The 13,663-nt window shown below is 42.2% G+C and overlaps 1 protein-coding gene across 1 annotated transcript in view; it reads left to right on the top strand.

The window, feature by feature from the left end:
* Positions 1-7,214, top strand: part of LOC147442579 (uncharacterized) — a 52,663-nt gene extending 45,449 nt beyond the window's left edge. The window contains exons 3-4 of the mRNA XM_086528720.1: positions 5,214-6,030; positions 6,888-7,214. Of these exons, the coding sequence (XP_086384846.1) occupies positions 5,214-6,030; positions 6,888-7,053 (983 nt within the window). The 3' untranslated portion in view covers positions 7,054-7,214. The remainder of the gene's footprint in view (positions 1-5,213; positions 6,031-6,887) is intronic.
* The last annotated feature ends 6,449 nt before the right edge of the window (positions 7,215-13,663 follow it).

Here is a 13,663-nt window from a genome sequence, read left to right as displayed (position 1 = left end):
AGAATGACACCGGGGAAGAGGGTTCCTCTTCACGGGAAAGACATGTTCTTCTTCCAGTGTTTTGAGGTTGGCGAGAGTTCACGGGTACCACTGTCTGTACCTTTTGTTGATGTGAATTCTTCACAATTTCAAGGGTTTATGATTGGGCAATTTGACGAGGAGGGGTTTAGGACATAGTTGGTTGCTGTTGTAAATGTGTTTTCTTGGTTGGTGCAGAATCCTAGCTTTATGGAATTTTTGCATGCTCCACCAGCGTCACAACAGACAAGGCAACTTTCTCATGCAGTAGAGGCGGTTAAGGCTCAAGCCTAGGTCCCTTATGCGTCTCGGCAGGGCAGGGAGCACTGGCATGTTGCGGAGCCAGTTGGGGCTCCAAGGCAAATTCCTTCTGTCCACGAACAAGTGGTTAAGATGCTAGTTCCACATGCTTTACTATTTCAGCCTGCCACCTTGCCAGTGTGACATGAAACGTTTCGTGGTTTCAGTTGTTTCGGGGTTTCGATGTTTTGAAACGTTTCGTTTCATAGCGTCAAAAACATGAAACAGGTTTCATAAACGACATTATTTTATATATTAATAAAATATGATAAATATGTATACAAAGTAGCACACATGACTCTAGACTTTAATGAGAGAGAGAGAGAGAGAGAGAGAGAGAGAGAGAGAGAGAGAGAGAGAGAGAGAGAGAGAGAGAGAGAGAGAGACGTGCTCATTGCTTAGAAGCGACTTCAAGCGAGCACGATCAAAGAGATGTTCAATATTGATGAAAGTTGAAACACAGCCACTAGTTTCATGAATCATAACTGATGCATCATTGATTCATTTACCGAAGTACTACTATTGAACAAAGTTTCTGGGAAAAAAGCCCCAATTTTAAACGTTTCATAAAAAATGCCTGTCCGTTTCATGCGTTTCGACAAAACGTTTCATAGGTTTGGGGGTTTCGGGGTTTCATCTGCATGAAACGCGTTTTTATGTCACACTGCACCTTGCAGAGCCCAAAGGTCGGAGTAAATGGATAGGGAGTTAATTTCGAGGCTATGCAGCAGGTTTTTCCACCACCCAAGGTACATCCTGGGTATTTCGGGGGTGGATCTGTGTTTGAAAGCATGGCTGGTTATCCGCATGGAAAGCAACAATAAATGCGAGGAACTGTCTTTGGGGGTATGCAAGGCATGACGCCAATCCCTATGTATGGCAACATTGGCCTCTAGCAAGGGTTTCAATGCAATCAGAGCCCCAGGCCGCTTTTGGTATGGCTGGTTTTTCCGACCAGAAGGCACATATGGCACAAGGGAACCAAAATGTCAATGGCTAAGGGACACATATGATCCCCACCATTGTGCCCATATTCCAGACAATTCCCTATAATAATTTGGTAGTGCTGAAAAAGTCAAAACCATACAAGGAAGGTGTTGCAGCGCAAAATACGAAATTACAGCTTGCTGTAATTTTCTGCAGGTTTAGGGTTTTGGCCAAATTTGATGCCTTTAGGTCCCAGGAGCTTCAGGGAAGTTAGGGAATCACCGAACATGTGTTTTGGTGCAAATTGGAGGCCAAAAAGAGAGAATTCAGTGTGCTGTAATTTCTCGCCAGGTTTTGTAAAGTGCTCTAAAGTGCGTGAGAAATCGTTGTTTACTTGGGATTTTGTCCGTGGAGACTTCTACTGTGGGTATGCTACCGAAATCGAGCGAGAGTAGGGGAATTTCGGCCTGATAAAAGTGGGACAGCTTGTAGAAGTTTTACAGGTTTTTCTCAAGTGCAATAAGAATAATGCAATATTGAAAGGGGGGTGCCAACCTTTGGGGCCAACGTGGTGTCACTCACTGTCTGCGTGGAAGCACTCTAGCTGCCAAGCTATGGTTTGTTTGAAGTGTTAAATTCCAATCACAGGTTGATCCTTGAAGTTCCTTTGTGTCATAAAGTTAATAGTGTAAAGATCGGGTGAAAGCTAAAGTCTACCGCCCTTTAGCGAGTCTACGGGCCGGTTTCAAGGGAGGTGGATTTTTTTTTTTCGAAAAAGAAGGTCTTTCTATTAAAATCACCTCAAGGGCACATACCCCAAGGTAGAATTACATCAGAATAATAAAGAGAACATAGATGGTATCACCAAAAGATAAAAATCCTAGGGCAATCTAAGATACAAGATTGCCTCAAATCAAGGCTAATCATGGGGATTAAGTCTAGAAGACCTCCTAGGCGTCTTCAGAGACTTCTCCTCAGCGGACTTCTTAGCAATTTCTACCAAAGAAGGGAAATGCCGCTCATAAGCTGAATTTATGCCTTCAGAACTGTTGCTGATATCCAAATCTGTGCCCTGAGAAATAGGTGGCGGATCATGAAGAGCTGGTGAAGAGGTATCCGAGGAGAGAGACGAAGCATTTGTTGTGCGTCTATACACAAGCTTTGGAGCCTCTGTCCTCCTAGCTCGTCGTTTTCTTTTCTTTGCTTCCTTCCTTCTAGATTTCTCTGCTTCACTCTTTCTTCTTATCATACGAGCTTCCAATCCCCCATTCGCATGAAGTGCCTCTTGTTTTGAAGCTTGTTGCCTTTGATCAGGAGATATCCTGCGGCGGGTACAAGCTGCAGCAACATGGCCTTTTCAAGGGGGGTGGATTTTTTGAAAGGGCACTTTCATAAAAGGGGCTCCCAAGTTTTGGGCTGCACTCTTTTATCAGTGAAGTGGGCAGCTGGTCACTTTTAAATACCTTCGAATTTTACGTACAAAAGTTAGGTGGAAAAATGTTTGTATAAACTTATACTTGCGGACACACTTCCCAAGCGTCCTAGGCTTCAATGTTATGCATGGATGCAATGCTAACATAGACTCCTTCGCGGAAGAGCGCTTGGTTTGGTTTTTCGGTAAGCAATCAAGAAACAACTTGCTTTTTTGTCAAAGCTATTGAGAACCCATCCTCATTGAAGTTCTCGTGCTCAACTCTTACTCAATTTAGAATCGACTTAGACTATGGAATATTCCTCGCTCAGTGCAGCCATCATGTGACGCACTGGGAATGTCCATAACTTAGTTTCTCACTCACATAACTTACGGAACAAATACTTAGTGGTGCTCTATGTCATACAAATAAAAGATTTTTTAACCTTACAAAATTGCAGACTGGAGATTTTCTTTTCACATGCGAGATCTTAGGTGTAAATTTGAGTTGAACTTCAACAATTTTTGTCAAAATCAGTAAATCATAGCTAACTTCTTGATAAGAACTCAATTGGAGCATCTATAATTTTATTTGCATGGTTGTTTGGCAAAAGTCTATATTTGTGACAAATGCATGTCAAAATTGTACCATGCAAGTTGCAACTTGAGTTATGAGATTTATGCTAAATTCGAAATTGAACTTTCGTTTGAATTACCAACACATTACTTCTTTTGAATTAGAGCTTTGAAAGGCCAAATTTTACCTCTTATGTAGCATGATGAAAATTGTATTTTTCTGCTAACTATTTACAATTAGCATGAAAACTAGGCTTTAGAGGACAAATTTTTCTTTTTAAATGCTATCGTCTATTAACAACGATTTAAATTATTTTTAAAAAGTTAATGATATTTTAGGAAAATTTTTAGAGAAAACAATGTAAAATCTTGGATTTGGAGCTTATCATGAATTTTTCGATATGGTGTTCATTTTGACATTGAAAAAAGAAAACTGGACAAGTGCCTCAGCACATATGAGCATCAAATGACAAAACTAGAGTTAAGCTGAATGACATAAAGATTGGATGCACATTGACATCGGAGGAAGAGCTCTCTTATTGGCAATGGAGCCTATGTCCTTTGCAATCAGAGAAAACCACAAAATCTTGCCAAAAGCTTTTAATGCTTTTTTGTTTGCACAGTGTTGGTGCATGAAGGTTAGCATATTTAGTAACACACTCTCGAGCTGTTCTGCACTAGCCTTGGCCGGTTCTAGCATTTCTTGTATGTCTTACACAACTGAATGGCTTATTTGGATCCATTGTATGTAACGTAGATGTGGTAATCATTGATTGTTTAAATGCCTTCAAGCTCTCATTGGAATGTTCATTCCAGACAACACGATGATGAGCCTCATGGCAAGAACTTAAATTTGTCGGGCCTTGCACCTCTCCTGTCAAATCTTCCATGAGTGGAGCAGCAACTTTCGAGAAATCCTCGAAGAACTTGCAAAAGTATTCGCTGACTTGTTGAAACGACTTGGTGCACATCGTTTGGAATTGGCCAATGGTGCACCTTGTCGAGCTTGCTAGTTCAGTTCTGAAAACCCACACTTAAGAAGCTGTAGCGTAAAGCTTCTCGCTTCTCGATACTTTGAAGAAAAGTGCATGTAATCGCTATAACATAAGGAAAAATGTAGCTTTGGATCAAGATCTCATTGAGAAATAATGCAATGGAGTTTCTCAGAAAGGTCTATGTTTGTTGTCGTTTGAAAGGCAGCGGGATCATTAATCAGACCAAACTGTAGGAAAGAAAAGGGGTCGGTGACATCTTAAAAAACTTGTACCGACTGTAACAAGAATAAAAAGGTGTTTTAGGATTATTTTCAGTCTGATTGGAATTCAAAATAGCCAAATCACACGTCCATCTTCAAAAAGTACAGCTCTTCTTGGAGTAGACCTATGAAATTGTCCACGCCAAGAAGCAGGTATCTATGGACAAGCTGTTTGTGTTGGGCTTTCTAATCAATGCACAAGTCATAGCCCTATCTTTCTATCAACAAGTAAACAATTGCATCCTATGGGGGCTTCAGCTGTTGCTGAATCTTGTCCTCCTTGGTTTTGGTTGTTTAGAAACTGTGACTCCTCGCTGTCACTATTCTTCATGAAGATGGTAAGCCAAGAAGTAATTCGTCAGAAACGGATATCCTTGAAATCAATCACGATTTCTTGGACAGTCCTGAATTCTTGAGAATCATGAACGAGAGAAACGATGTGGAGGGCCATTCAAGATACTTGATACTGAAAGAAATGTATGGTTTTGTCGATTATATCATTAGAAAAGACGTTTGCAACTAACGTGTTTGAAAGGTAAACATTTTTAAATATCTAATGTTTTGCAGTACCATAATTTGCATGCTGGTTAGCCCTTATTTTTTACGCATTGGCACTGAAAAAAGCAGTTCAAACTAGGGGGCTGTTGTGAGGGGTTACAAATTACATCAAAGTGTTTTTTTGGTCCCTTCTTAGGACTGTTTTACTTAAGTTTTCTATTTTGATAGATCCAAAGATGGAGTATGACCTGAGGAAGCAGTTCCATGAAGGTATGGTGGACTTCTTCAAAAAGTTGCAGGGTGCGTATGATGAGATAGAAGCACGTGTACAAGAAAAGAAGAAGCTGGAGGATACAAAGGAAGTTTTGCAAGTTACAGAAGGGGACACCAAAAGGGAAGATTCAGAAAATCTAAGCAGTGGTGAGGGAGCAAGTGATAAAGTTGAAGCCACAACGGTAGAATTGTCGGAGAATGTGGCGGCAATCAACAAAGTTGAAACCGCAGCGGTAGAAGAGTCGAAGGATGTTGCAGCAATCGATGAAGTTGAAACCACAGTGGTAGAAGAGTCAAAGGATGTTGGGGCTAGTATGCTAAATGCAGGACAGGAGGCATCTCAAGAAGATGGCAGTGCTGAGGAGAGGGACCTTTCTGTAATCAACACTGCTGTAAGTGAGGTAATTAAGGATGTCATGAGTACGCCAGAGGTTACTACTCTGGCATTAGTGAAGGATATGGCGGTGGAGACCAAAGTTGAGGATGATGATGGTGTAAATGTTTTCGACTACGACAAATGGGTTGCTTACAGGGAGCAGCAAGTAGCCAAAAGATATGCAGAGGAGGAGGAGAAGAAGCATGCCACTTTGAGGTGGAAGATTCAGTTGGTCTTGGGCCCAGGAGATGTTGTGCACCCAGCCAACAGGAAGGCCTCAGTTTCAGTAAATGTCGGAGAATTGTGTCTATCGAAGTACGCGAAGCAGCGCCTGGTGGCACTTGTTGGAAAAAGATACAAGGCTCCGAAGGACGAGTTGACAATAGTGAGCGAGAGGTGAGTGGACCTGTCATGAAAGCGTTTGTTATACATGTGGATTTATGTTGTGCAGCTTGCTTTCCTTCAATAAACTGTCTTATACAGTCAATACCAAATTGAAACTACTGAAAACAAGAAAAATGTATCTAACTTATTTTGCGTAAGCCTCCTCTAAAAGCATTGTCAAGTAAATAGTTGGTTTTTTTCATCTATTTTTTGTCAAGAAACATATACGCTCTTTTTTCGTCATCCGTTTTCTTGTCTGCCTTGCTTTTATGTTTTTGTGAGTGTTTTAGCCTCTCTCATAATTTGTAAGTTCAGACTTTTCTGACCTTATGAAGATGCCTCTCTCTCTCTCTCTCTCTCTCTATATATATATATATATATAATATTATATATATATATATATAATATTATATATATATATATATGTATGTGTGTGTGTATTTTATATATATATATATATGTGTGTGTGTGTGTGTGTGTGTGTGTGTGTGTGTGCGCGCGCGCGCGCCTTCATAAGGTCAGCAAAATTTGATGGGGAAAACCTCATCCAAAGTACCTGAAGGTGTATCATTCAAATCAATTGCTTATGCATGGGAAGAAACTTAGATGAACCAAGATGGGATATGTTTTTACTGTATTGAAATTTAAATGTGTAGTAATTGGTCTCTCTTGACCCACCTTAAGTGTGGAAAATTTGAAGGTAAATATTGTGAGAGACTTTAGTCTATTACTCCAAAGGTTTTTCGCTCAATTCTTCTGCTGTAAAGTGCTTCAGGCTTACACACGAGCTTTTCTTTCTCACATTTTTTTAGCACCCTAAACATCTGCTTTGAATCTATGAACCAATTCGGATGGTTTTTCTTTGTCAGGTTTCCGCACAGATATGAAAATCAAAAGGACGTTTTACGAACATTACTGGCTTTGATTGAAGAGGCTAAGAAGGCAGACCAATTTGTATATGATGCCAGACTCGGGTATTTGAAGTCGAAAAATGCAGAGTTAAAGAAAGCAGCAACTAGTGTCGCAGCCATCTAGAGGGACACCATTGAAAGGATGCCCCATTCCTGCAGTTTGAAAGGGTGGTAACTGAGAATGGATTCAATGTCTACAGTTTGAGTCATTGATGTCAAGAGGGTAATCAACAGTTCATTTTTTGAGTGGAGTGCAGGGATGTTATAAGAAATTTAATTGTGACCTCTCCATCTCTCTCTCTCTCACCCACCCAAAAATCTCAGGGCCAACAGACATACCATAACATATCAATTGTTTTTTCTTCGGGGTTTTCTTTTTCTTTTTGTTTTGTTTTGTTTTGTTTTTTTTTTTGGGGGGGGGGCTTTAATGTTATGTCATCTTTAGGAGCTGGAGCACAGATGGCATGCATAGATAGGGTACATAGAGCACACTGTGGGTGCCTTAGTTCAAGGGTGGAGTCCATAAGGGACGTGAGGCCACCTAGACGGCCTAAGGGGTCTATAACCCTGCACACCATGGACTTGGGCATGTTGGGTTGTGTTTGTCCAAGTGTTGGGTAGTGTCCATCCAATCTTTCCTGTTGTTGTGTGCCCTGCTTTTGCTAGATATTGTGTGACGAGTTTCTTCAGTCACAACTAAAGTTTCGCTCTCATGGACTGCTCTAATCAGCTCATTTTTCCATTGTATTTATCTTGGCGATTGTCATGCTCTCTGTGAGTGCTTCGATCACCATTGTGGCTAGTCCCTCCTATATTCATCCTCTCTGTCATGGTCTCTTGGTCTTGCATACCTTCTGTCATGTCGATCATGTCCACCACGATCTCCATCATCGTGTCGATCATGTGTAATGTGATCTCCACCATCTCCTTCTGCAACTTCTACCATCGTGTCAACTCTCTAATGCTCTCTATGAGTCCTTGGATCACCATCCCTGTAGCAATAGTCCCTTCTATATTCATCCTCTCTCTCATGGTCTCTTCATCTTTCATACCTTCTCTCATTTCGATGATGTCAATCATGTCCACCACGATCTCCATCATCTCTTTTGCGACTTCTGCCATTGTGTCAGCTGTTGCGTCTAATTCTGCCATCCTGTCTTCCATCACCACCTCTCCTGTGTTGTTCCTCTTACTTAGCATTATGTTCGGGCTCCTTTTGCAGATATTTGATTCGCCCTCTGTCATTAGGGACAAAAAGTTATTGGAAGGCTTTGTCCACATGCTTGGTTTATAAAGCCTATCCACTACTAGACTAGCTTTTCAAAGCTTTTGATGAGAGAGAGAGAGAGAGAGAGAGAGAGAGAGAGAGAGAGAGAGAGAGCTTGCTTTTAGGGCCAAAAGGAAGAGAGAGGGAGACCTTTTAGGGAAAGAGAAAGAAGTGAAATTCCTTTGAAGCGCTTCGCATAGGCCGGTGCAAGAGGCGTTTTAAAGGAAGTTCACTTCTTTCTCTTCCGTCTTTTTGGTTTGCCTCTCTTCCTTTTGGCCCTAAAATCCCCCCCCCCCCCCCCCCCCCCCCCCCCCCCCCCCCCCCCAAACACACCCCCCCCTCTTAAAAAAGAAAAGAAAGAGAAAAGGGTTTGTGTGTGTGTGTGTCTTTTTTTGGGGGGGGGGGGGAGAGTCTTATCCCCCCCCCCCTTTCTTTTTATATATGTGCATGCATACTCTTGTCCCTTTTATATTGTTACTATCCAACGTTCATGTCTTCTTGAAATGCAGCCTCTTATGTTCAACCATTACTTTGAACTTATGTGTGTGTGCACAAATACGTCCTTCACTTGGTATTTACTTCTTTTAGAGCGAAGTCTAGAGAACAATATTTGCTTTTTATTACAATCTGACCTTTCTCCTTTCTAAACCCAAAGAAGTTTTGTATCGCAGGGTTCACTCTACAGTTTCAAAATGTTGAGGGTCTTCCACATGAGTGGGGGATTGGAGAAGCTTATATCAAATCCAGGTCTGTTCGGGCAATCTCTCTCTCTCTCTCTCTCTCTCTCTCTCTCTCTCTCTCGGTCCGTCCCACGTATCTAGGATCTCACAGTGGGGCCTTGTCCTATAGCGGTGGCAGCCAGCAGATCATGCAATCATCATTTTCGACGGAGTTCCACTACAGTAGCAGCCATACTTAGAGATCTACATGTTTGTTTTCGAGATATACTTTCTATAGAGACACGGACGGAGTCTACACCTCAAAGATATATAGACTTATGAGTATGGAAGATACATGCATTTCACTGAGCCTCTACATGCAGTTGTGGTGAATCTTCCCCCATATCCAGTCCCGGAGCATGTCCCATAAGAGTGCGTATGACAAGGAATGCAAAGAGATGAGAGCTCAATTACATAGAGGTTGTTGTTGGGGTGATTACTCATAGACAATCATATATCCTCTTCCGATGCCTTGTGCTAAAGAAGTGGACATTCTTGCCCCAACTAAAAAGAGACATGTACCAAATGTTCTTGAGTTAAGATTTGGGGGACCGTTCCACACTTGTTTCTGTTACCTCTTTGGAGACTTGGGGGGAGTACGCAACCTCACTATACACCATCATCAGGCCCCTCCATAGCCGTGTCTACCCACTTCTACCTTGTTTACCACAAAAATGGTAAAGAAAGCCATTGACAAGCTGAGTACCATGAGATCACAAGACCATGACTGACTAGTAGCATTGCACTTCATACATGCCAGAGACACGATAGTAGATCTACTAAGTCTCATGTTTAATAGAGCTATGTGTGGGATTTCTTGACACTTGGATTATGTCCATGGTTGTGCCGATAATCAAGTCTACTGTTCCCAATTTGCTGAATAACTAGCATTCACTGGCCAAACTCTATGCATCTACCTTGGAACATGAACATGAGTTGAGCCGATGGGAAGAGAGAGAGGGGAGGGGGGGGGGATACATGCCCTAGGGAAGGTAGGGTTTTGGAGGAGATTTTTCATTGTGGATCATATATATTCACTCTCGGAGCTATCATTGAGGAGTGCAGAGCACATGTGAGAGGGATACATTGCACCGTTGTGGACTTTTGCAATGCCTTTGACATGATACAGAGAACCAGACCGATGCGTAGACTGCGCGCTTTAGAAGTATCACGTGAGTTGATATGGGGTATTATGGCACTCTAATAGAATGTGGTGCGACAAGTGTGTACCTCATGAGGTTTATCACAACCAGTTCGTCCCAATATAGGGTGAAACAGCGATGCCCAATCTCATCAACCCTCTTTAAATTATATATTGATGAGATTTTAGACTGCATTGAGAGCTCAGAAAGCAAAGGAGCCAACTAAGCCTAGTCGGCTGGCACTTAGATATCACTATTGATGTATGATGATGGTATTGTGCTTATGGTAGACTCCCCAGAGGGCATGTAGCAGCACCTCCAGGCCTTACACACTTTTGAACAGGACAACAATTTGTTAGTGACCTTGGTAAAACCAAGGCCATGGTGTTCTAACATTACGACTCAATGGGTCAGGAGATTAGCACCTACCTTCTTTTATGGACAAGAGATTGTGGAGCATGTGGATTCTTATCCCTATCTTTGATTGGCCTATAGTGGGCCCATTTTCTCCTTAGAGGGGCAACAAAGGCAAGCATGATTAGAGGATATGCATCATTGGGTAGACTAGAGAGGATGTGTGCACTAGTACAATTTCAAGAGCCATGGACTAAGCTATGGTCTTTTGACACTCTTATCACATGAGCCAGACTCTATGGTGTACAAGTATGGGGGCCCAACTTAGATCACCATAGCAGATCGAGACTGCCATGTGAGGGATGGAGATCGATGGAGGGATCGTTCATATCCATGATCTCTAGGATGATTAGGGCTAAGGCCTCAATCCCACATGAGATCATCATAGCAGAGATGGAAGCACCATAGATCGTGGTTGATGCCTTATCTAGGTCAATATGGTTTCTCTAATTGAGTCTTCTAGGCAGCTTTCCATGGAGGAAGACACATCTACAACAAAGACCAATGCTTGGTCTCTTGAGATGAACTATTGTACACCTTGAGCCTCTACCCCTATTTCCCCATTCCTTCCACGTATTGATGTATATGATGGGGTAGGGAATGGTCATTTAGTGACCATTCCCCATAATGTTGATGACCACGTGGCGACCGGCGGAGGCCGGGAGCCATGTGGGAGTCAACATTATGGGAATGGTCACTAAATGACCATTCCCGGCCGTCAAGGTCCAGGGGAAGGGGGCCAAATGTGAAAGTCGTGAACTTAGGGTGCGAGGTTGGTTTACGCGCTACCTGTGTGTCGTGCACTAGCTTGAAGCAGAGGTATGAAATTTCTGTTTGCGCTCGTATGGGATCCAGGCGAGGCAAGAAGATGGTCGAGAGGGCTCATAAGTCGACTCCGCCAAACATACTAGGTGATGCAGGCTCCATTCCTTCGTTTTCTCTCCTGCCTATTGATATGGAGTTAGCTACGCCAAGAAGCACAACGACTGTATGCTTTCGAGATTATAATGGGAAAGGGATTAGGACCTGTGCCGATTTTGAACATCCAGGTGGTGTTGTTGTTGAAGTTGCAGGTGTGCATTCGCAAAAATCTACCATCAGGTGTGCTTTGATCAGATTGAGACAGTTTTAGTGACACACTGAGTTCTGACTGCACAGTAATTAGTGAGAAAATTTATGTGTCATCATTTTTTCTAAGTGCTGATGTGTCAGACTGTGGTTTAATTACAGATGCTGATGTGTTGTGTTGTGGATGGCAAAGCTAAATGAAGTGATATTTTTTATTACACATGCTGACTTGTCGCAGATCTAACGGTTGTTCATAAAATTACTGTTAGTCATATGGAGTAGATGAACAGCTCAGATTGCCTGCCCCCTGACCCTGGACCTTGACGGTCTCTAGCTTTCATCTCCCATACCTTGTTCATCATTTTTACTATGTTACCCTTCCCACCTACCCACCAACATATGAAACACCTAAATTTTAGATTTTTGGTTCATTTTTTGTTTTTGTAGCTTTTTAGACAAAGTATCAGATTCTACTGGGATGTAACTTTTGGTCTCATAGGTCATTTTGGCCTTTTGAAGACATTTTACATAACACTTCATTTCATCTCTCTCTCTCTCTCTCTCTCTCTCTCTCTCTCTCTCACACACACACACACACACACACACACACACACACACACACACTCTTGAATCACTAAAATTTTTTCCCCTCTTTTGAATCATAATTAAAGATTTCCTAGTTATTTTTTTAAAAAGTCCCTCCTATTTCTTTTTAAAAAGTCCCTCCTATTTCTTTCTCTCTCCCCTCTTACCTAGCCGGCTAGGCTCTAGATTTAGAACTTGGCCAGTGTGGGAAACACCCTTTGGTGGATAACTTTATTGTGCCATGTTTGGGAGCTTACCTTATATTAAGTATTTACTTATAAACCCATGTTAGTGGGAGCTTCTCTTAGCACATACCGCTTTAAATTAGAGATACTAATGTGGTATTATTCCTCTTCGCTCCTGCACTGCATCTATGCCGAGCCTTAGTATCTGATGCCTGCATTAACCTCTATACACGGGTGTGATATTTTTCCTCCATCGCCCTCAAGGTATGACATCCCCGTCTCCTTCTCCTTCTCCCTTTGTGCTGAACTAAACCTGGTCGATTCCTGTTCCTCTGGTGCCATTACCATACCCTATGGGGAGTCCTACTATGATGAACCGCATTCACTACCAACCTCGAGCTCTTGGCTTTCCCTTCTACTTTTTCCTCTGTGCGTAACTGGTGCTAGTGTAGCGCTGCTGCTTTTGATGTTTTCAAGGTAGTTGGGTAAATTTTATACCTTACTGGACCTTGTTAGTGTATTCCTACTAGGAATATCTCATGGTTTGTGAATTTACATCCAGACGAACAAGATATGGAAAATGTTGGAATTAGGGTTGCAAGGAAACGCACACAGCTTGGAGAAGACGAAGGAAGCTCAAGGCACACGACAGAGAGTGTATTCCTTAGTGTGCAATGGAAAGATGGATAGCCTTAAAACGATGGACATATATACACAGATGGACATATATACAATGCACGGGAAAAAAAGCTCCTAAGGAGGAAAAAAATGCCCCGACGGTCCTAGTGTGTTCACACACATCACTACCACATGTAAATGGTAATAAATCCCCCTTGGGAGTGATGCGATGAACAAGGGCTGACACGAAGAGTAAAGGGAAGTGCTATGTCCCAAGGACACGATCAGTCCACAAAGGGGAGTAAGCCCAAAGTTTTGCGAAAAGCTTCTCACTTCTCACGAGACAATGCTTTTGTGAAAGGATCTACAAGGTTGTCATGTGTTGGCACGTAAGCCAAGCTGACCTCTCCTGCTAAGAGCCTCTTCCTGACATAGTGGTAATGCATCTTAATGTGCTTTGTGCGATCATGAAAAACTGGGTTCCTTGTAACTGCCAATGCGCTCTGACTGTCAGTGTAGATGATGTTGGCAATGTCTTGTTCAACACCCAAATCAACCATAAAGCGTCTGAGCCATACACACTCAACCGTAGCTGTGAAGACTGCCCTGTACTTAGCCTCACAATTGAAAGTGGCCACAGTAGGTTCTTCTTGATCAACCATGAAATACATGAACTGCCAAGCATGAAACAAAAACCACTTGTGAACACGTGTTCTAACAACGAGTCCAATTTGAG

Source organism: Adiantum capillus-veneris, chromosome 14 (genome assembly GCF_014529385.1).
Source record: "Adiantum capillus-veneris isolate H3 chromosome 14, ASM1452938v2, whole genome shotgun sequence".
In the NCBI taxonomy this organism is placed as follows: Eukaryota; Viridiplantae; Streptophyta; class Polypodiopsida; order Polypodiales; family Pteridaceae; genus Adiantum; species Adiantum capillus-veneris.
This window is presented reverse-complemented; position numbering and strand designations above follow the sequence as displayed.